We start from the raw sequence: 21,867 nt of genomic DNA on the forward strand, positions 1-21,867 counted from the left end.
AAACAAATCCTGAAGTCTTTCAGGAGACTAGGGGAAAATGCAAAGGAAGACACCAGTTCCAAGCTGAAAATTAGCAGAAGGAAGTATTTCAGAGCAAGGGAGGATTATGTATGGAGGCACAGAGGCATGAAAAAGAATGTTACATTAGGGGAACTAGAAAGTCTAGAAAGTGTCATTGGAATACAAAGGGAAAGGACATGGGGCACTTAGCCCGCTCAGTGGGTAGAGCATGCAACTCTTGATCTCAAGGTTGTAAATTCAAGTCCCACATTCGCTGTAGAGATTACTTAAAAATAAAATCTTTTAAAAAGGCGGGGGGAAGGGTAGAATTATGGGGTTGGACAGTGAAGTACAGGTCAGATCATGAGATGTAAAGATTTATGCAGTTCTAATCAATGCATAGCAAATAAAAAATCTTAAGATGAGTGACATGAAATGTTTGTTAAAAAATTATTTTGGACAGGGGCGCCTGGGTGGGTCAGTCGTTAAGCATCTGCCTTCGGCTCAAGTCACGATCCCAGAGTCCTGGGATCGAGTCCCGCATCGGGCTTCCTGCTCCGCGGGCAGCCCGTTTCTCCCTCTCCCACTCCCCCTGCTTGTGTTCCCTCTCTCACTGTGTCTCTCTGTGTCAAATAAATAAATAAAATCTTAAAAAAAAAAAACAATTATTCTGGACAAAATAGGAAAGCTGAAGTTGAAAAGGAGACTTGAAATTGAGGGCACTAGTATAAGGTTACTGAAATAGTCCAAAGGAAAAATAAAGTGTAAACTAGGGTAGAGGAAATGCAGATAGACTGGAGGGTTAATCGAGGGTAGTGGATTTCTTTGACTTCTCTTTAACTTTTTTTTTCAGTACTTCATTCCTTTTATTTATTCTGAAGCATAGCTGACACACAATGTTGTATTAGTTTCAGGTATACAACATAGCGATTCAACAAGTCTATACATTCTCCTATGCTCACCACAAGTGTGGTTACCATCCATCACCATACTACCATACAACACTATTACAATTCGTAGCTTTGATCCCTGTGATATTTCTTTAATTCCAATAGGAACTTACATACACTAAAATAAATACTTAAAAAAATCCCCAGATATTTAGCATGAAGAGATTTTCTCTTGTCTTCTAAATATACTCCAGGACAGTGAGAAAATTTTCGAAATTTCCTTGGTGGGAAAATCCAAAGCCAATAGGCACCTCAGTGAGCACCATGATTTCTACTATCACTTCTGGCACTCTCAAAAACGGTGGTTTAAGAACATACACAACTAGAAGCAGTTAACATCAAACCTTCAATTTTATTACTTTACTATATTTTTGCTACTCATTTTAAGCAAAAACATTGTAGAAATGGCAACTAGAGTTCCTGAATATGTGAAATGACCCTCAAATAGCCAAAAGAAAATTGACAAAATTAATCTTTATCAATATCCACCTCAAAGATTTGCTTCCAAAAGAATATCTGCAGTACAGGTAATCCTTCATTCAGAGTAATTTGAATTTACACTACTCTGCTAATAACATAAATTTTCCTTATAACACTTCTGAAGAAATAACCCCAAACTTGAACGAACTTGTTCACATATACCTGTACTTACCACGTAAAGATGGGGGGGCGGGGAACAAAGATACAAATATAGGGATCCGAAGGGGTATGTGCACCCCAATGTTTATAGCAGCAATGTCCACAATAGCCAAACTGTGGAAAGAGCCAAGATGTCCATCAACAGATGAATGGATAAAGAAGATGTGGTATAGATATACAATGAAATATTATGCAACCATCAAAAGGAATGAAATCTTGCCGTTTGCAATGACGTGGATGGAACTGGAGGGTGTTATGCTGAGCGAAATAAGTCAATCAGAGAAAGACATGTATCATATGATCTCACTGATATGAGGAATTCTTAATCTCAGGAAACAAACAGGGTTGCTGGAGTGGGGGGTGGGGGGGAGGGATGGGGTGACTGGGTGATAGACACTGGGGAGGGTATGTGCTATGGTGAGCACTGTGAATTGTGCAAGACTGTTGAATCACAGATCTGTACCTCTGAAACAAATAATACGTTATATGTTAAGAAAAAAAAAGAAGAAGAAGATAGCAGGAGGGGAAGAATGAAGGGGGGGAATCGGAGGGGGAGACAAACCATGAGAGACGATGGACTCCGCAAAACAAACTGAGGGTTCTAGAGGGGAGGGGGGGTGGGAGGATGGGTTAGCCTGGTGATGGGTATTGAGGAGGGCACATTCTGCATGGAGCACTGGGTGTTATGCACAAACAATGAATCATGGAACACTACATCAAAAACTAATGATGTAATGTATGGTGATTAACATAACAATAAAAAACTTAAAAAAAAAAAAGATGGGGGGGAAAGCCAGTAAGTACTACTAATCAGTTTGTCAAAAAGCTACCAAGACTTAACTGTGTTCTTCGATAGGAAGATTCAACATAGATGTTAATCACACACCCTCATATTCATTTACAAATTTAATAAAAGAAAAGTTGATTATGAAGTTCTTTTGGAAGAGCAAATAAGCAAGAAAATCTGGGAAAACCCTGAAAAAAAGCAATGAAGGAGACTAGCCCTCCAGATTAAAATATATTATAAGCTTCTATATTATGAGTAGTACTGGCACATGCAAGACCAATGGAAAAGAAAAGGAAATCCAGAAACAAACCCAACCGCATATAAAAATTTAGTACTGATAAAGGCAGCATCTCAAATAAAAAGGGAAAACAGTTTTTTTAAAAAACAAGCATTTTTTTTAAAAGATTTATTTATTTATTTGATAGAGAGAGACACCACGAGAGGGAAGAAAAGCAGGGGGAGTGGGAGAGGGAGAAGCAGGCTTCCTGTGGAGCAGGGAGCCCAATGCGGGGCTCGATACCAGGACCCTGGGATCATGACCTGAGCCGAAGGCAGACGCTTAACGACTGAGCCACCCAGGTGCCCCAAAAAACAAGCATTTTTAAAAAGATTTATTTATTTGAGGCAGAGAGAGAGAGTGAGCGAGCAAGTGCACACAAGAAGGGAGGAGGGTCAGAGGGAGAGGGAGAAGCAGACTCTGCTGAGCAGGGAGCCTGATGTGGGGGGTTCAATCCCAGGACCCTGAGATCATGACCTGAGCCGAAGACAGACACTAACTGACTGAGCCACCCAGGCACCCCACAGACATTATTTCTTAGAACAGTTTTAGGTTTACAGAAATACTGAAAGTACAGCCCCCCAACCCTGCCCCAAAACCCTGCGTGTGGCAATAAAATACCATACGCAAAGTGAAAAACCTAGGAATAATATTGACAATTTATTTCACAGACAAAAAGTTAATACTCCTAATATATAGTTTTTCAAAATAGCGAAGAAAGGGGCGCCTGGGTGGCTCAGATGGTTAAGCGTCTGCCTTCGGCTCAGGTCATGATCCCAGGGTCCTGGGATCAAGCCCCACATTGGGCTCCCTGCTCAGTGGGGAGTCCGCTTCTCCCACTCCCCCTGCTTGTGTTCCCTCTCTCGCTGTGTTTCTCTCTGTCAAATAAATAAATAAAATTAAAAAAAAATAAATACATACATACATACATCTTGGGGCACCTGGGTGCTCAGCTGGTTAAGTGGATGACTCTTGATTTCAGCTCAGGTTGTGATCTCGGGGTTGTGGGATCAATCCCCATGTGGGGCTCCATGCCCAGTGTGGAGTCTGCTTGTCCCTCTCCCTCCCCCAGCTTGTACTCTCTCTCAAATAAATAAATAAAATCTCTTAAAAATAAAAGAGAGGAATAGAGGCTAGGTATCTGTACAAAACATACTCATAAACATAAATTTATAATATATAAATATTTATAAGACAAATTTTAAAAAGCAGCAGCAGTCCCTACACATGAGAAGCAAAGATCAAATAAATGTACTGAGTTGGTGGCTTAACGAATGACAAAGAGAAACTATCCCAAATCACTTTAAAACATAGTAAACTGACAATATAACATGCAGAAAAAGGGGCTTAAATTGTTTTACATAATCATATTGTTATTAGTATATGAGTGTTGTTATTTTGAAACAGTTAAGTGTTGATTATGTGATAAGGCAAAGGAACAGTCATGTAGTATCATTAAGAACCAAGTTTTTGGCATGAAGAAAGAAGACAGAGAGGTAAGGTGTAATGCTGAATTTGAATTGGTAGTCCTGAATCTGATTTGGAAGTATCAAATTGTTTTATCATGAAATAAATACAAATATATTTGTGTGTCTGTGTATATATTATACATATTAGTTCTATCAACTAAAAAGTTCTAGACCAACCCAATAACAACAAGCAGTCATAGCTCTAAGACTGATGGCATCTAAATATTATTTCTTACCCCCCAAAAATGAGTTTTTTTGGAGAATTGGCTAATTCTAGATCTAGGCAGAAATTCTAGATCTACTCAAGATGAGTCTAAAACATGTCAGAAAGCTAAAAAGCTATCAAAGATTACTGGGTCCATGGCAATATGACAAAATTATTTAGGAGCAATAATGTTAAGGTTTTTACAAATTCAAAAGGAAAATCTTTTCTGTGTCTCTGAAAAAATAAACAGTGTAAACATTAGGATTAAAAAAAGTCATCAGGAGCCAAACTAAAGAAACTCACAATTATCAAAGATGGCACAATCTGAGCCTCAATAAACACAATGGCAATAAGTTACAATATGTTAAGTATGTTTAAATTCATGAGTTCATATCAATACTCTTTTTAAAAACCTCACTGGTAGGGCGCCTGGGTGGCTCAGTCGTTAAGCGTCTGCCTTCGGCTCAGGTCAGGATCCCAGGGTCCTGGGATTGAGCCCCGCATTGGGCTCCCTGCTCAGCGGGAAGCCTGCTTCTCCCTCTCCCACTCCCCCTGCTTGTGTTCCCTCTCTCACTGTATCTCTCTCTGTGAAATAAATAAACCTTAAAAAAAAAAAAAAAACCTCACTGGTTACTTTTGGAGGATGCAAGGAAATAAACTCATTATTTAAAAACTAGTAAATAACTGAAGGAATTAAATGTTTATCCTGCCTTTATCATTCATAACAGCGTAAACAGATGAGGGAATTATATCTTTTTAAGATTTTATTTATTTGAGAGAGTGACCGAGAGAGCAAAACCAAGGGGGAGCAGAGGGAGAGGGAGAAGCAGACTCCTGCCAAGCAGGGAGTCCGACGCGGGGCTCAACCCCAGGACTCCAGGGATCACCACCTGAGCCGAAGGCAGATGCTTAACCGACTGAGCCACCCAGGAGCCCCGGGGAATTCTATCTTTATAGAGAAATCCTTATTAATAAAGAAGAAATGAGAGAATTAGAATGTCCTCATTTTGTATATAAAAAGACTAGGTAAAAGCTAATAAAATGTAATATATTAATATTAAGCTTGTGGAAATGTGTTTAAGGATACTAACACTGGGATGCCTGGGTGGCTCAGATGGTTGAGCGTCTGCCTTCGGCTCAGGTCATGATCCCAGAGTCCTGGGATCGAGTCCCACATCGGGCTCTCTGCTCCTTGGGAGCCTGCTTCTCCCTCTGCCCCTCTCTCTCTCTCTGTCTCTCATGAATAAATAAATAAAAATCTTTAAAAAAAAAAAAAAAAAGGATACTAACACTGTAAGCTAAATTCGAATTTTTAAGTGAAGAAATTCTACAAAGTTTAATTGTCAATACTTTAAATTCCTAAATCACAGGTTTAATTCTGTACATTTGAATAATATAAGTCTTCTGTATGTAAAATCTTTTCTATATCGTTTTTGAAAGGACTTGTACTCCTTCAAGTATATTTTCGGTTATTTATCTTTCTTATCTACTAAATTCCAATTTTTCTAAAGGGTAGGGGTGCCTGAGTGGCTCAGTCAGCTGAGCATCTGACTCTTGGTTTCAGCTCAGGTTGTGATCTCAGGGTCATGAGATGAGTTGAGTCTGGCCCCTGCTCAGCAAGGAGTCTGCTTGAGATCCTCTCCCTCTTCCTCTGCCCCTCCCCTCCTTAGCGCACGCTCTCTCTCTCTCACTGTCTCTAAAATAAATAAATCTATAAAATAAAATAAAAAGGACAACAGTTTTGCAAATTCTCAATCCCATCTTTTATTAAATACTCCCCAGAAAAATAAAGAAATATAAGAGAACATGTATACAACTGAACATTCTCCAGGACCACCTACTTGCCCCTTTTATGTCCTGGGACAAGACAAAACAGAATCACAGCCCCTTTGGGTTGGGAGAAGTCTGGACAGCTGGGGAGAGCTGGGGGTAGCTAAAGGGCGCTCTCCCTCCTCTGGACGTTGAGGGTGTCCTGGCCACTGGAAGACTGAAGTAACTGGTTAGCACTGACCCTGAGTCTTGGATGGGGACCACTTCTCCAGCTTCTATCTAACAGAGACCTGCCCAGGGTGAAGTGTGGCACCGAGGGGCCTGGACCCACACAGTAACTATGCCTCAGGCACTTTACATGCATTATCTCATTTAATCCTTTTAAGAACTCAAAACACCCTTTCATGATAAGAACTTAAACTAGGAATAGAACAGAGCTTTCTCACCCTGATAAAGCACATCTGAGAAACACTGACAGCTAACTCAATGTGAAAGACAATGCTTTCCTCCTAAGACCAGAACAAGACAAGGATGTCTGCTCTTGCCACTTATATTCAATATTGTACAAGAGCAATTAAACAAGAAAAAAAAGGCATCCAGATTGGAAAGAGATGAAACTTTATTCACAGATGACATGATCTTAGATATAAGAAATCCTAAGAAATCTACAAAAACAGGCGCCTGGGTGGCTCAGTCGTTAAGCGTCTGCCTTGGGTTCAGGTCATGATCTGGGATCTAGCCCCACATCAGGCCCCTGCTTGGCGGGAAGCCTGCTTCTCCCTCTCCCACTCCCTCTGCTGTGTTCCCTCTCTCGCTGTGTCTCTCTGTCAAATAAATAAATAAAATCTTTAAAAAAAAAAAAAAGAAATCTACCAAAAAACTAATAGAACTAATAATGAGTTCAATAAGGTTGCAGGATAAAAGATCAACATACAAAAATCTACACACTCTCAATGAACAATCTAAAAATAAAATGAAAACATTTTCTTTCATAGTACCATCAAAAACAAAATATTTATGAATAAATTTAACCAAAGAAGTGTAAGACTTATACACAAAAGACTGAGAGAAACTAAAGAAAGGAAGCCTTCCCATGTTCATGGATTGGAAGACTTAATTTTGTTAAGATGGCAATAATCTCCATATTGATCTACAGAGTAAACAGCAATCCCTATCAAAATCCCAGCTGCCTTTCTTGCAGAAATTGACAAGGTGATTCTAAAATTCAGGTGGAAATGAAAGGGACCCAGAATAGCCAAAATATTTCTGAAAAAGAACAAAGTTGGAGGACTCACACTTCCTGAATTCATGCTTTTTGCACAACTGCAATAGTCAAGACAGTGTGGTACTAGCATAAGGATACAGATCAATGGAATAGAAATGAGAGTCCAGAAATAAATCCGTAGTTACGGTCAACTGATTTTCAAAAGAGGTTCCAAGGTCATTCAACAGGGAAAGAATAATCTTTTAAATAAATGGTGCTGGGAAAACTGAATACCCGCATGCAACAGAATGAAGTCGAACTCTTACCTCACAACTATTGACTCAAAATAGATCAGACTTTATATGTAAGACAACAAAAGATATAGATATGACACCAAATGCACAAGCAACAAAAGATAAATAAATTAGGTTTCATCAAAATTTAAAACTTCAATAAACACCATCAAGAGAGTGAAGACAACCCACAGAATGGGAGAGTATTTTTGCCAATGATATATCTGATAAAGGACTTGTATCAGAATATATAAAGAACGCTTAGAACCCAGTAAGACATGTAACCTAATTTAAAAATGGGCAAAGAATTTGATTAGATATTTCTCCAAAGAAGATTGACAAATGGCCAATAAGCATATGAAAAATGCTCAACATCATTTTAGTCATTAGGGAAATGCAAATCAAAATGAGATACCACTTCACTCTTACCAGGATGGCTACAAAGATGGACAATTAACAAATGTTAGTGAGCATGCTTGCTTCAGCAGCACATATACTAAAACAAATGTTAGCGAGGATATGGAGAAATTGTAACCCTCACATAATACTGGTGGGGAAAATGATGTAGTTGCTTAGGAAAAACAATTTGACAATTTCTCAAAAAGTTAAACAGAGTTACCATGTAACTCAGATATTCTACTAGTTACTAGGAGAAATGAAAACATGTCCACACAAAAACCTGTATACAAATATTCAGAGAAGCATTAATGAAAATAGCTGAAAAATGGAAGCAATCCAAAAGCCCAATGAATGGATAAACAAAATGTGGTTTACTCACACAACGGAATATTATTTGACTATAAAAAAGAATGAAGTACCGATATAAGCTACAATATGGATGACCCTTGTGACTGCTAATGGGCACAGTTTTCTTTTGGAGACGATAAAAATGTTCTAGAAGTAAATAGTGGTGATGGATGCACAACTGTGTAAATATACTAAAAATCACTGAATTTTTTTTAATTAATTAATTTATTTGTTTTTATTTGAATTGTATATTTTAAAGGGTTAATTTATGGTATGTGAATTACTGCTCAATAAAACTATTTATTAAAAAAAAAAGAGCCTGGCTCAGTCATTAAGCATCTGCCTTCGGCTCAGGTCATGATCCCAGGGTCCTGGGATCGAGCCCCACATCGGGCTCCCTGCTCGGCGGGAAGCCTGCTTCTCCCTCTACCAGTCCCCCGCTTGTGTTCCCTCTCTCACTATGTCTGTCAAATAAATAAATAAAATCTTTAAAAAAAAAAAAAAAGAGCCCAAGAGACCAAACTAGAAAACTATTAATAATGATCAGAAAACATGACAAGAAATTAAAAAACCAAAAACTTAAGATAAACATACAAAATCCAACAGCATTTCTATTAGAAACCATTTAGAAATAAAGAAATGGTTCTATTCATAAGGGTGACCAAAACTATAAAATACCCAGGAATAAATTTAATAAGGAACATACAAAATCTAGATGAAGAAAGTTACAGAAAATATTTTTAAGGATATGTGACACACCTGAATAAAGAGATGTACATGTTCCTGAATGTCAACCAGTTCCAAATTAATACACACATTTTATGCAATTCCAATAATCCCACAACAGCACAAAATGATTCTTAAATGTATGTAAAGGGGTACCTGGGTGGCGGAGTCAGTTAAACATCTGACTCTTGATTTTAGCTCAGGTCCTGATCTCAGGGCTGTGAGATCGAGTTCCATTTCTGGCTCCAAGCTTAGCACAGAGTCTACTTAAGACTCTCTCTCCCTCTGCCCCCCTCCTCCACATGCTCTCTTAAATAAATGTAGGGGCGCCTGGGTGGCCCGGTTGGTTAAGCGACTGCCTTTGGCTCAGGTCACGATCCTGGAGTCCCGGGATCGAGTCCCGCATTGGGCTCCCTGCTCAGCAGGGAGTCTGCTTCTCCCTCTGACCCTCCCCCCTCTCATGTGCTCTCTCTCTCTTTCTCGCTCTCTCAAATAAATAAAATCTTAAAAAAAAATGTATATAAAAAAGCTTGTAAGAATGACCAATAATTTTTCAATAAATAAATAGGGAAGGAATCCTATCAGATATTAAAACTTAGTGTAAAGCCCATTGTTATTAATCTAGTTATGGTACCAACAGACAGATTAGTGAAACAGAATACAGTATGATAAAGAGGACTACTCACAGTGGGGGAAGGGATGGATTATTCAGCTAACCTATAATTGCCAGTGGAAGAAAGTAAAGTTAGGTTCTTGTGCATATAAAAAATAAAAGTTCCATACGGATTAAAGATCTGATGTTAAAAAGAAAACCATAAAACATTTCAAAGAAAGCAAAAGAGAACATTTGTATAACTTCATTAAGTAGAAGCATTCTTAAAAAAAAAAAAAAAAAACCCGAAAACCCAAAAGCCAGAAGGAAAAGAAATGCCAATTTGATAACAATTTAAACAAATGTAAATGAAGATAACAAAATCAAAGATAAAAGATATCGTGAAAAATATTTGCTACAGATGACCAATATCCCTTTTTATATAAAGAACTACAAACTGATAATAAAATGTCAAATAATCCAACAGCAAATGAACAAAGGACAGGCAGGCAATTTACACAATAACTGTAAATAGCCAGAAGCTCAATCTATTGGTAATCAGAAGTTTATGGAACAATGGGATTCAATCTTAAAATAGCACTTTTATCCTGCAACCCACTTGGCCAGAAAGCAAACCTCCCATACACCCAGGGACACCGACATTATCTCTTAAAAAATAGAGGCTGGGGGACACCTGGGTGGCTCAGTCAGTTAAGCATCTGCCTTTGGCTCAGGTCATGATCCCAGAGTCCTGGGATTGAGTCCCACGTCAGGCTCCCTGCTCAGTGGGGAGCCTGCTTCTCCCTCTGCCGCTCCCCCTGCTTCTGCTCTCTCTGACAAATAAATAAATAAAATCTTAAAAAAAAAAAAGGGGGGGGGGCGCCTGGGTGGCTCAGTTGGTTAAGCGACTGCCTTCGGCTCAGGTCATGATCCTGGAGTCCCGGGATCGAGTCCCGCATCGGGCTCCCTGCTCAGCAGGGAGTCTGCTTCTCCCTCTGACCCTCACCCTTCTCCTTCTCTCTCTGTCATTCTCTCTCTCTCAAAAATAAATAAAAAAAAAAAAAAAAGGAGGCTGAAAAGCCAATCCTTGTCTCTAAAGTTCCTTATTCTTTCCTATTAGAAATAGATTAAAACAAGTGCTTGCATTAGTTATTCAAACTTGACTAAAAACCAAAGCCAGAAACTACAACCACCACTACTACTAGAAATGCAAATTAAAACAAGAACTTTAAAAATTTAATCATATTGACAAAAATTCAAAAAGCTATCATCCAATGCAGGCAAGGATATGGGGAAACAGGTCCTCTCACATCCTCTTGGTTGGAGAGTGAGCTGCCAAAACTCCCTGGAAAATAGTCTAATAGATATTAAAACATACAAAGTACATTTGTTTTGAACAAGTAACACCAGGATTCTGTTCTACAGAAATAAAAGGTCTGCTATATCCGCAACATCCCCTATATCCATAACTACATCTCCAAACACTTCCTTCACTTTCATGTTCTAACTGAAACTTGGCTTTTTTCTGAAGATACTTCCTCTGAAGCCTTCTCTCTACCATTTTCTCTCTCATATCTGTAGGTATGGAAGTGAGAGACCTGTCCTCTTTATTCATTCCCACTTTTGAGGATCCTTCTTTCTTTCTGCTTAAAAAGTCCACTTTTATGTAGAGTAGGTTAAGAGAATTATCCTGAGTGATGATGTCCGGAATTAGAACCATACTTTTGACGTCCTTTGCTGTGTTTGCTTTCTTAAAACTACCACAGAGCGGGGGACCTGGGTGGTACAGTAGGTTAAGCAGGTGGCTCTTGATGTCAGCTTAGGTCATGATCTCAGGGTCATGGGATTGAGCCCCACCTCCGGCCCCGCACTCAGCTCGGAGTCTGCTTTAGCTTTTCTCTCCACCTCCCTCTACCCCTCCCCACCACGTGTGCACGCTCGCTCTCTCTCAGATAAATAAATAAATCTTAAAAAAAAAAAACCGGGCGCCTGGGTGGCTCAGTTGGTTAAACGACTGCCTTCGGCTCAGGTCATGATCCTGGGGTCCTGGGATCAAGTCCCGCAACGGGCTCCCTGCTCAGCGGGGAGTCTGCTTCTCCCTCTGACCCTCCCCCGACTCATGCTCTATCTCATTCTCTCTCTCAAATAAATAAATAAAATCTTTAAAAAAAAAAAAAAAACCTACCACATAGCTATTGTTATTGGTCCTATTCACTTACCTGTAGTTGAAAACAAATCAACACTTAGTGCTGGAGAGGCAGTGCTAGGAAAGAATCCAGAGTTCTGGATTCAAATCTAAGCTTGTCACTACTAACCTTCAGTAAATTATGTAAATTATGTACTGATCCTAGTTTACTCACCAATACCAGAACCTATACCATTTATTTTTTGAGAGGAATCAACGACATAACGAATCTACAGCACTTTGGATAGAATACAGTAAACACTTGAACAACATAGAAGTTAGGAGTACTGAGCTCCATGCAGTTGAAAATCAAGTATGACTTTCAACTCCCCCAAACTTATCTAATAGCCTACTGTTAAACAGAAAGAAGCCTTATTGATAACACAGTTGATTAACACATATTTTGTACAATTGTATGTATTATATATTGTATTCTTAAAGTAAGCAAGTGGAAAGCAAATGTTATTAAGAAAATGAGAAAATACATTTACAGTACAGTACTTACTGAAAAAAATCCACTTATAAATGGACCTGTGCAGTTCAAACCCATGTTGTTCAAGGGTCAACTGTAAACACTCAATAAATGTTTAAGTGACATCAATAACAAAAACACCTTCAAATCTCAAAATTTCTTTATATATTCTTGCTCTACAGATGATCTCAAACAGTTTCAGGGCTTTAAATATTATCTATATGCAGATGATCTCCAAATTTGTATTGCTAGCCTAGATCATTCTCCTGCACTCAATACTACTATACCCAGTTAGACATCTTCACTTGGATGTCTGATAGAAACCTCAAACTTTACATGACCAAAACTGAGCTACTCATCTCACCCCCACACCCAAATGTGCTCCTCCCATAGCCTTCCTTATCCCAGTTAATGACTCTTCCATTTCCAGTTACTTAGGTCAAAAAGCTGATATCCTTACTTTCTCCCTTTCTCTCTCACTTCACATACAATCCCTTAAAAAATCCCATCCACTTTACCTTCAAAATATATTCAGAATCCAACTACTCCTCATGATTACTTTCCTATTCATCCTGGTTCAAGCAGTCTTGCATCACTGCAAAAGTCTCCTACTTGGTCTCCCTACTCCTCCCTTACCTTCCTTCAGGCTATCCTCAAGAAAATAGCCAGAGTGACCCTAATAAATCATAAATCCTGTCATCACTCAAAATCCACCTTGCTTCAGAGTTATAGCCAAAATTCTTACAACAGCCTACAAGGCCATTTGTGAACTAGCCCTGCTTTTAACTCTCTGACCCTGTCTCCTACTTTCTTCCTCCCTCCTTCCCCTCAGTTCTAGCCACACTGGCCTCCTTGCCATTCCTGGACAAGGTCCCTTGAGGCCATGCCTTAGGACTCTTACATGCCTTATTCCCTCTATCTGGAATCCTCTTCCCCTAAGTACCCACATGATTTGTTTAGTACTTAACCTTTAGGTTTTCACACAATTAACACACTCTCAGTGAGGCCTTCCCTTGATAATCCTATTTAAAATTAAACGCCCCACCCCCCCAGGCCCTTGGGTGGCTTAGTTGATTTAGTGGCCAGCTGTTGATTTCATCTCAGGTCATAATCTCAGGATCCTGGGATGGAGCCCCGCCTCTGGCTCCAGGTTCAGTGAGGAATCTGCTTGAGTTTCTCTTTCCCTCTCCCTCTGCCCCTCCCCTGCTCATGTAGTGTGATCTCTCTCTCTTCCTCCCTCTAAAATAAATAAATAAGTCTTTTTTTTTTTTTTAAGATTTTATTTATTTGAGAGAGAGTGAGAGTGAAAGAGATCACAGAGGGAGAGGGAGAAGCAGACTCGCCACTGAGCGGGGAGCCCGATGCGGGGGTCGATCCCAGGACCCTGAGATAATGACCCCAGCCCAAGGCAGACACTTAACTGAGTCACCCAGGCGCCCAATAAATATATCTTAAAAAAAAAAAAAATTTAGGGGTGCCTGGGTGGCTCAGTTGGTTAAGCGACTGCCTTCGGCTCAGGTCATGATCCTGGAGTCCCGGGATCGAGTCCCGCATCGGGCTCCCTGCTCGGCGGGGAGTCTGCTTCTCTCTCTGACCCTCCCCCTCTCATGCTCTCTCTCTCTATCTCATTCTCTCTCTCAAATAAATAAATAAAATCTTTAAAAAAAAAAAATTTAAACACCCCCCTCCTCAAAATTCCCTATTTATTTCTCTCCACAGCATTTATCACCACCTAACATAGCCTATGTTGCATTTATTTATTTTGACTCTTCTCTGTCTCTTCCACTAGAATGTGAGCTCCACAAGGGTAGGAATTATATTTAATATTCCGCTGTACCCTGTACCTAGAACTATACTAGCACACAACAGGTCCTGAAAAAAGTTGATTGAGAATGGGATGTTTATTACAAGGATATTCATTGTGACATTAGTTGTATGAAACCAAAAAATGAAAACAACCTGATTGTCCCTCAATTTTTTAAAAACCAAAAAGTAATAACTATAATAATGTTTAACATTCAAGCACTTAATATTTGCCAGTGCTTTAGATATATAAACATTTAACTACTGAAACAACCCCTTCAGGTAGGTAATATAGTAACTGCACATATGAAGAAACTGAAGTAGAATGGTTAAGTAACTCGTTCAAGGTCACAAAGTTAATAACTGGAGAAGCCAGGATTCAAAACCAGGCTGTCTTACTTCACAGCCAGTCTTCTTGACAAGTTACTATGCTACGCTGACTTTCATAATTATATGATCCTACCTCTATTAAAGACAAAGACAGCAGAAGCTCTTACCCAATGAGAATAAGACTTACTGGTCAATTAATTTAAAAAGTCACTTAAGATGAAGAATAAAAACATTCCACACATTACTTACATATTTCACTTAAAGCATGAAGCACACACATTTATGCAGCAATCTTTTGATGAAAGCCTACCCTTTTCTTTTGGGCATGGGTCCACCAACATTCTTTGGAGTCTTTCTAGCATAAACCATATCCATAAGACACTGACTTAATTTCTTGGAGTGCAAGAACTCCAAGCACTTGCCAAGCATTAAGTGCACAATACTAAATCTGAATGATTTTTTTCCAAAGTCACCTTTACACCTATCTTGCCTACACCTAACTGAATAACAATTTTCCAGCAACTTGACCCTAAAGACCTTTTCCAAAGCATGTAATTTAGTTTTCAGATAAAAACTCTTGCACTGATATTTTGATGGTTTATGTATTTTATTTTTATGACAAATATAACCAGCACACAATGGTTTGGGAGCAAATACAACTGACTTTTGAGGCGCCTGGGTGGCTCATTCGTTAAGCGTCTGCCTTCGGCTCAGGTCATGATCCTGGGGTCCTGGGATGGAGCCCCGCCGTCGGACTCCCTGCTCAGCAGGGAGCCTGCTTCTCCCTCTCCCTCTGTTGCTCCCCCTGCTCTCTCTCTCTATCAAACAAATAAATAAAATCTTAAAATAAAAAAAAAATACAACTGACTTTTGTCAAGAGTGCAACTCAACTGGTGAAAGCAAAAATACTTGGACATATTACAGAGCAGATCTTAGGAACTGGAAGCCATCTGCTCCAACTAATCAGTCAAGTGAAGGGTAAAAGAGCTTACACATTAAGTATGTGTATCTGTATATGCAGAAGAAAAAAGTATACAAAGACACACAACAAACTGGGAATGAGGAGGGGGAATAAGATGAAATTTAATTACACTTTTATAATTTTACATTACTGACTTGCATAAAGTATGCATTACTTGGTATTGGTAGATTTTTTAAGTAAAAAATAAAAACCACTGTGAATTAGGTAATAGTATCCCCATTTTATGGGGGGGGGAAATTCAAGAAAGTGGGAACATGCCCAAGGTCACAGAACTCATGAGAAGCTAAGTTGAAAGGCTAATTCAGGTTTGCCCCAAGTTTCAAAGCTCATGGTTTTCCTACAATACCAAATTCCTGGGCAAAAAATTCAAACAGATCACTCTGATTTTTTAAAAATACGTGAACAAAGACCATCGTGTTATTCTTTTTCTTTTAGGTAATAAAGAGTCAGATGAAGCCAAAAAGAGAGATTTTCAAAGTGAATTATAAACCTGATTCTACAGCCCAGAGTTCAGGCTTAACTTTCTATAATTTAAAAGAACAAAGATCACACACCCTAATATTCATTTAAAAGGAAAGAAATTTCTTACATCTGTACAAAAAGTAGAAAGGGATCATTTCTTCCTCCACTGGCCATGCATATAGCTCCTTTAGTCCCTTCTCTCTGGCCATGTCATCTTTCTCCAGGGGTTCAAACAGCAACCTAGAAGCAGTAAACCAAGGCACTAGGGGAGTCTGTTATATTTGGAAATTTGGGAAAATGGACTTCAGTAAAAGTAACCTTACCCATACCTGCATTCTTTTTTTTTTTTTTTTTTAAGATTTTATTTATTTACTTGAGAGAGACCGAGAGAGAGCACGAGAGGGGCCGAGGGAGAGAGAGAGAAGCAGACTCCCTGCTGAGCAGGGAGCCTGACGTGGGGCTTGATCCCAGGACCCCAGGACCATGACCTGAGCCGAAGGCAGACACTTAACCGACTGAGCCACCTAGACGCTCCCCTGCATTAACTCTTCTTTTTCCCTAAAGATTTTATTTATCTATTTGTCAGAGAGAGAGAGAGAGAGCGCACGTACAAGCAGGGGGAGCATCAGGCAGAAGGAGAAGCAGGCTCCTCACTGAGCAAGGAGCCCAAAGCAGCACTCGATCTCAGGACCCTGGGGATCATGACCTGAGCCAAAGGCAGACACTTAACTGAGTCACCCAGGCATCTCTGCATTAACTCTTCTTAAGACCTATTCTCTTCCATTTGAAACAGCTTAAAACAAATTGCGCGTTCACTATTCATACTCAATTGGTTCCAAAATAAACAGGAGAAAAGGATAACTAGAAAAGTCTTAGAAAACATCAAATGGACTGAGAAGCATGATAAATATACTCTAGGGAGTTCCAGTCAAATCACATGTCACAATAAAAGTGAAATAGAGGAAACCTAAGATTTCTAAAATATTTTACTTTTGCTAATTTCAATGTATCAAATGAAGCAACATATTGAGAACTAGTTCCTAGCAGTACCACCCAGTTCTGTCCTGACTCCTATGGATATTCCAAGCACATGCTTCATACTGTTAGTGAAGCAAACCTGAAACCTAGTGTTATGCTACTCTCTAGTGGAAAAAAACCTTTGATAGCTCCCTACGAGTACAGATTAAATTTAAACCATTCTGCACAGCTTTGAAAGACCTCTAAAATCTGGCTCTAATTTACCTATCCAATCCTATTTACCACTTCTCTAAATTCTCTAAATCCATCACAACAAACACTCCACAGTCTTCCATCTTCATACATTGCTCAAGCCATTTCCTCAGCTTTCAGCATCCTTCTGCCTACCACCTGTTGAAATTCTATTCCTCCTTCAAAACTAGCAAAGTACAGTGGAAAGAGCCCAGCCTTAAAGCCTGATCCAGACCCACTAGGTTTCTAATTCCAATTCCATCCTCACTATTTAGTAACTTAATGAACTTAGGCAAATACTTCAATAAATCTGTTTCCTCACTTAGGAGCGGCTATTATCATCTATGGCACTTTATAAGGCTTCTGTGAGAATTAAGCATGATAGTTATAAACTACCTATCTAGCACCATGCCTAAGGCATAGTAGATACTTAATGAATGGTTAACCCCTAAGTCATCCTTCTCTTCTCTTCCCACCTGCGTGGATACTCCTATCCTTCCCTAAATTCCCACAGCACTTTGTTTATACCACATTACACTATGAACACTAATATATTGCAGGATACTCATTTATGTGTGTATGTATCTTGCTTCTCCAATAGGTTATAGCTAAGATGGTTATGGGTATGGATTTCTAAATCTCTGCCACTTAACTACTTGTGTGAGTGATTTGACCTCTCAGAACCTGTTTCTTCATTAACAAAATGAATGAGTTAATTCCTTACAATGTTATTAAGAGGTTTAGAAGAGTTAAGGTACATTAAATACTTGGTATAATGCTTGACACCTAGTAAGTTTCAAAGAATGTTCAATGGCAACTGAATGATGAACCTGATCCAGCAACTGCTTAAGGAACACATAAATGGAAAATGCATTTGCCTTGGTAAATCCAATTTCCTAAAGCAATCTGCTTTTTTAGGATTTTTTTTAAGTTCTATGCTCAACGTGGGGCTTGAACTCACAACCCTAAGATCAGGAGTCACATGCTCTACTGACTCAGTCAGCCAGGCACCCCTCACAAAGCAATCTTAATACAATCTTAACCTACCACTCACCTCTTACTGATATAAATGTCGACGAAGACAAAATGGAGGTACCCATGTACTTTACCTCAGAAATACCACCACATATTCATGTCTTCCCAGTATCAAACTAAGTACATCATGACATATAACTCACATCACGCTTACCCCTAAAGAGCTGTAAGGGGTAAAATGGTCTGCCAAATTAAACAAAACTCTGAAATAAGTGGTCTACCAGGAAGAGGAGGCTGGTTGTCTGCTGTTTATTCACTCTGATCCTAATTTGCTGTGTCCTCAATTTCTTTACTCAAAACTCCAATCAAATGTCAACTATTTCTATAATAGTATTTTTCCATTTATACACTTCCAACCCACTGCTCAATTTAAAGAAAACCCCACCTCAGATTATAGTGAAATCTAATCAAGGAAAGTACAGAAAAGTGATAACTTGTTAAAAAAAAAAAAAAAGACTTAGTATCACAACATTTGCATTCCACTCTCAGCTGTATACTGATATTTACACAGGTGGTGTAGCACACAAGAGCTCAGGAAAGGTTCTGGAAAGATGGATCTGGCTTTAAATCCGATACCACCACTTAACTGGCTGTGTAACCTAACTATGTTACTTAAGCCTCACATTCCTCATCTGTAAAATAGGGATTGTAACAGCGTGAGTCTCATAGGGTTGTTACATTAAATGCGATCATGTCTGCTATGTGTTTACAAAGTATTTATAACATGGTAAGTACTCAATAAATGGCATTTGAACTAGCAGTGCCCGAACACTAAAGTTCTTGGTAAATAATGCTGAATTAATGAATGTTTAGCACATTTTATATTAGGAAATAAGTGTACCACTAACTTTAATTCTATCCTAAATGAAATCATGATTAATAGTAGCGATAGCGCTTGGGAATAAACATTTCAGTTTACAAGCCCTTCATACGTCCATAAACTCATTTGATCTCCACAATATCCTTAGGGGACAGACATTTTTTAAGAGAAGTATTTTAGAAATAAGGAAACTGGTACCCATTAGGGTAATAAAGAGTCAAGGTTACCCACCCTAGTGGTCTCCTCCAATCACTCTCCAACTCAGAAATAAGTGCTTAGTGCCAAAAGTTCTTAACACAACCACTAAAAGGAAGCAGATTTCTGTAAGTTACCACCCACCTCAAGCACTGTCAAGAACGTGAGTCCAGGAATAAGCCCAGGGTAAAAAAAAAAAAAACCCGTCAGAAGCCACTGATGACACAACTGTTGCATTGTTTCCTTATGTGGTGTCCTCCCACACCTTTAGGGTGGGGGCCACCTCCGCCCCCTCCCCCACCAGAGCGCCCAATACAGGACCAGGCACCCAAGAGGCCTTCCATAAATATTTGTAGAAACAGCATGGGATGCTGGTAGGTTTTCCAGAGACCCGAAATTAGGCCAGCTCCGCGGTGGGGATCAAGCATCTCGGTAAATCTAGAGTCGAAGGGCGGAAAGGGTCCAACGGGTAACCGGTCTGGGAAGAATGGTTGAGGACGGGTGCGGCTAAGGGAAACCAGGGAAGCTGACCCGCTGAGAGGAGAGGAGAGGGCCGCAACCCTGGCTGGAAGGCGGGGGACCTGACAGAGGCTCGGGAGCTGGGAGTAGCAGGGCAGTTGGCGTTTGGGGGGGAGGGGGCCGCCGCTGGTCTGAGAAGAATCTCGGGCCCAATCTGAGAAGGGTTCTGAGCTCCTCCGATGGCCCACTCCCCAGCCCGTGGCGGCATTTGCTGTACCGAGTACTCGCTGCTACCTGAAATTGCAGCAGCTTCTCTGTCTGCTCCTGGGTTAGATCCCGCTCCTCAGGCGCCGCCATTTTGCCGCCGCCTCTACGCTTCTGACCCGTCCTCACCGTCACCCGCCGGAAGTGACCTCAGCAGCCACCACATCCGGTCTGAACGGCCGCCGGCGTGCAACTGAGTCTGCGAGTGCTGGCGCAGCCCGGAGGGGTGCTGGTGGTGACAGTTCCCGCCGTCAGAGGGCGCCACGCTCGGGCCAATCCCGAACACTTCCGGAAATTGCCGAGGGACTGTGGTATCAGTCGCCTTTAAGGATTTAGGCGAAGAGGGGATCTGTAGAGACCCTAGACTCCCAATAGATCGCAGAGGCGAGAGCTCCCGAGTGCTCCTCGAGAAGCTCCGGAAATTTCCGAATGCCAATCGGCAGATTTCGCCTGCTTCCTAACCATTTTCCCATAGTCTCCAATATTCCAGAATATTTCTTTTTTTTTTAAAGATTCTATTTATTTATTTGAGAGAGAGAGAGGGAGCACAAGCAGGGGGAGGGGCAGAGGGACAGGGAAAGCAGACCCCTTGCTGAGCAGGGAGCCCGATAGGGGACTCCATCCCAGGACCCTGGGATCAGTGGGATCACGACCCCAGCCAGAGGCAGACGCTTAACCGACTGAGCCACCCAAGCGCCCCAATATTCCAGAATATTTCTTGGGAGATTGTGGCCCTTCCAAAATATCGGCTGTTTGATGTTTGATTCCTTCCATGACGTTTGCAAAAGCGCCTGATCATCTCTCAGGAGATTCCGAAAGCCCCTGAATAGCGGTCGGGTATTTCTCATGCCGCCTTGAGCTAGAAGTTGTGAAAGGCCTCAGCCACATGAAAATCAGGGCTTCAAAGTCGCTTGCTAGGATTGTTTGGACTTGGCTACTTGAGTCTTTGACGGTTAATGGCGCTACCAGCCTTGGGCAGAGCTTTCCTTCCACCCAGGTGGCAATTCTGCTCCTACCTGCCTCAGGCCCATTGGCCCGTCCTCCCTGTGATAGACTGAAGGAAGATCCTGGACTGGGATTGGGGTACTTGGGTTCAGGGTCTAGTGCCCACCTGGCAAAGTGCTGGACATCCTTGGGCAAACCACTTCCTCTCTGGGCTCCATTTTGCCATTGGTGGAATGAGGTTCCCCCAAAGCCACTGACACCCTGCCTCAGCTCATTCTCCTTGGAGGCAGGCCCTCACCCTTTCCACTCATTATTTCCACCCTTCACTGTCTGACTTCCTTTGCACTTTCTTTGTCTCTTCAAACTGCCACCTCTGTTTAGTTCTCTCTCAATTTCACTTTTTTTCTCCCATCATCACCCTCCAGAAGGCCTCAAGAAGACAGAGGGGTCTGGGTCTAGTGTATGCTTTTCGCAGACTACCTATGTACCTAGGAAGTCACTCTGCTTCCCCCATCTGTGGAATTCCACCCCTACCCACAGGGTTCATCAGGCAAGACAGGACAGGAGGTGCTTTGAAAGCTGAAGTTCTGTGAGGACTACATTAAGGGATGGAAGGGCACTACTTTCAGGCCTGTATCCTGTAGGTCTTAATCAGGTCTGCACAAACTGCATAACAATACCTTGGGATTTTTCTTAGATCTTTAATGTAAATCTGGAAGCAAACAGATGTGACTTTACATCAACTCAAACCCCAAAGGAGACCTGGTACTATTCAACATCTTGGATAATGTTGGATCCAGCCAAACTAGATGAGAGATTGCAAAATCATACACCCTCTGGAGTTATTGCATAATTCTGATTTAAGATATATTCCTTCAATAGACAAACTTTGCAGTTGTATTAGACACCATGGAATGTTCTTCACTTCCTCAAAGAAATATACACCCTCTTAGTCTACTTTTCTGTTTTCTTTGAATTAAGACATGGTTACAAGAAATATTATACTTTCTTTTTTTAACTCTACCAAGTAAGAATTTGCCTCAGTGT

At 40.5% G+C, this 21,867-nt stretch overlaps 1 protein-coding gene across 1 annotated transcript in view; it reads right to left on the bottom strand.

Annotated features, from left to right (window-relative positions):
• Positions 1-20,021, bottom strand: part of FAF2 (Fas associated factor family member 2) — a 68,866-nt gene extending 48,845 nt beyond the window's left edge. Inside the window, exon 1 of the mRNA XM_021698581.2 lies at positions 19,906-20,021. Coding sequence (XP_021554256.1) covers positions 19,906-19,968 — 63 coding nt within the window. The 5' untranslated portion in view covers positions 19,969-20,021. The remainder of the gene's footprint in view (positions 1-19,905) is intronic.
• Positions 20,022-21,867: the final 1,846 nt, after the last annotated feature.

This window comes from Neomonachus schauinslandi, chromosome 7 (genome assembly GCF_002201575.2).
Source record: "Neomonachus schauinslandi chromosome 7, ASM220157v2, whole genome shotgun sequence".
Classification (NCBI taxonomy): Eukaryota; Metazoa; Chordata; class Mammalia; order Carnivora; family Phocidae; genus Neomonachus; species Neomonachus schauinslandi.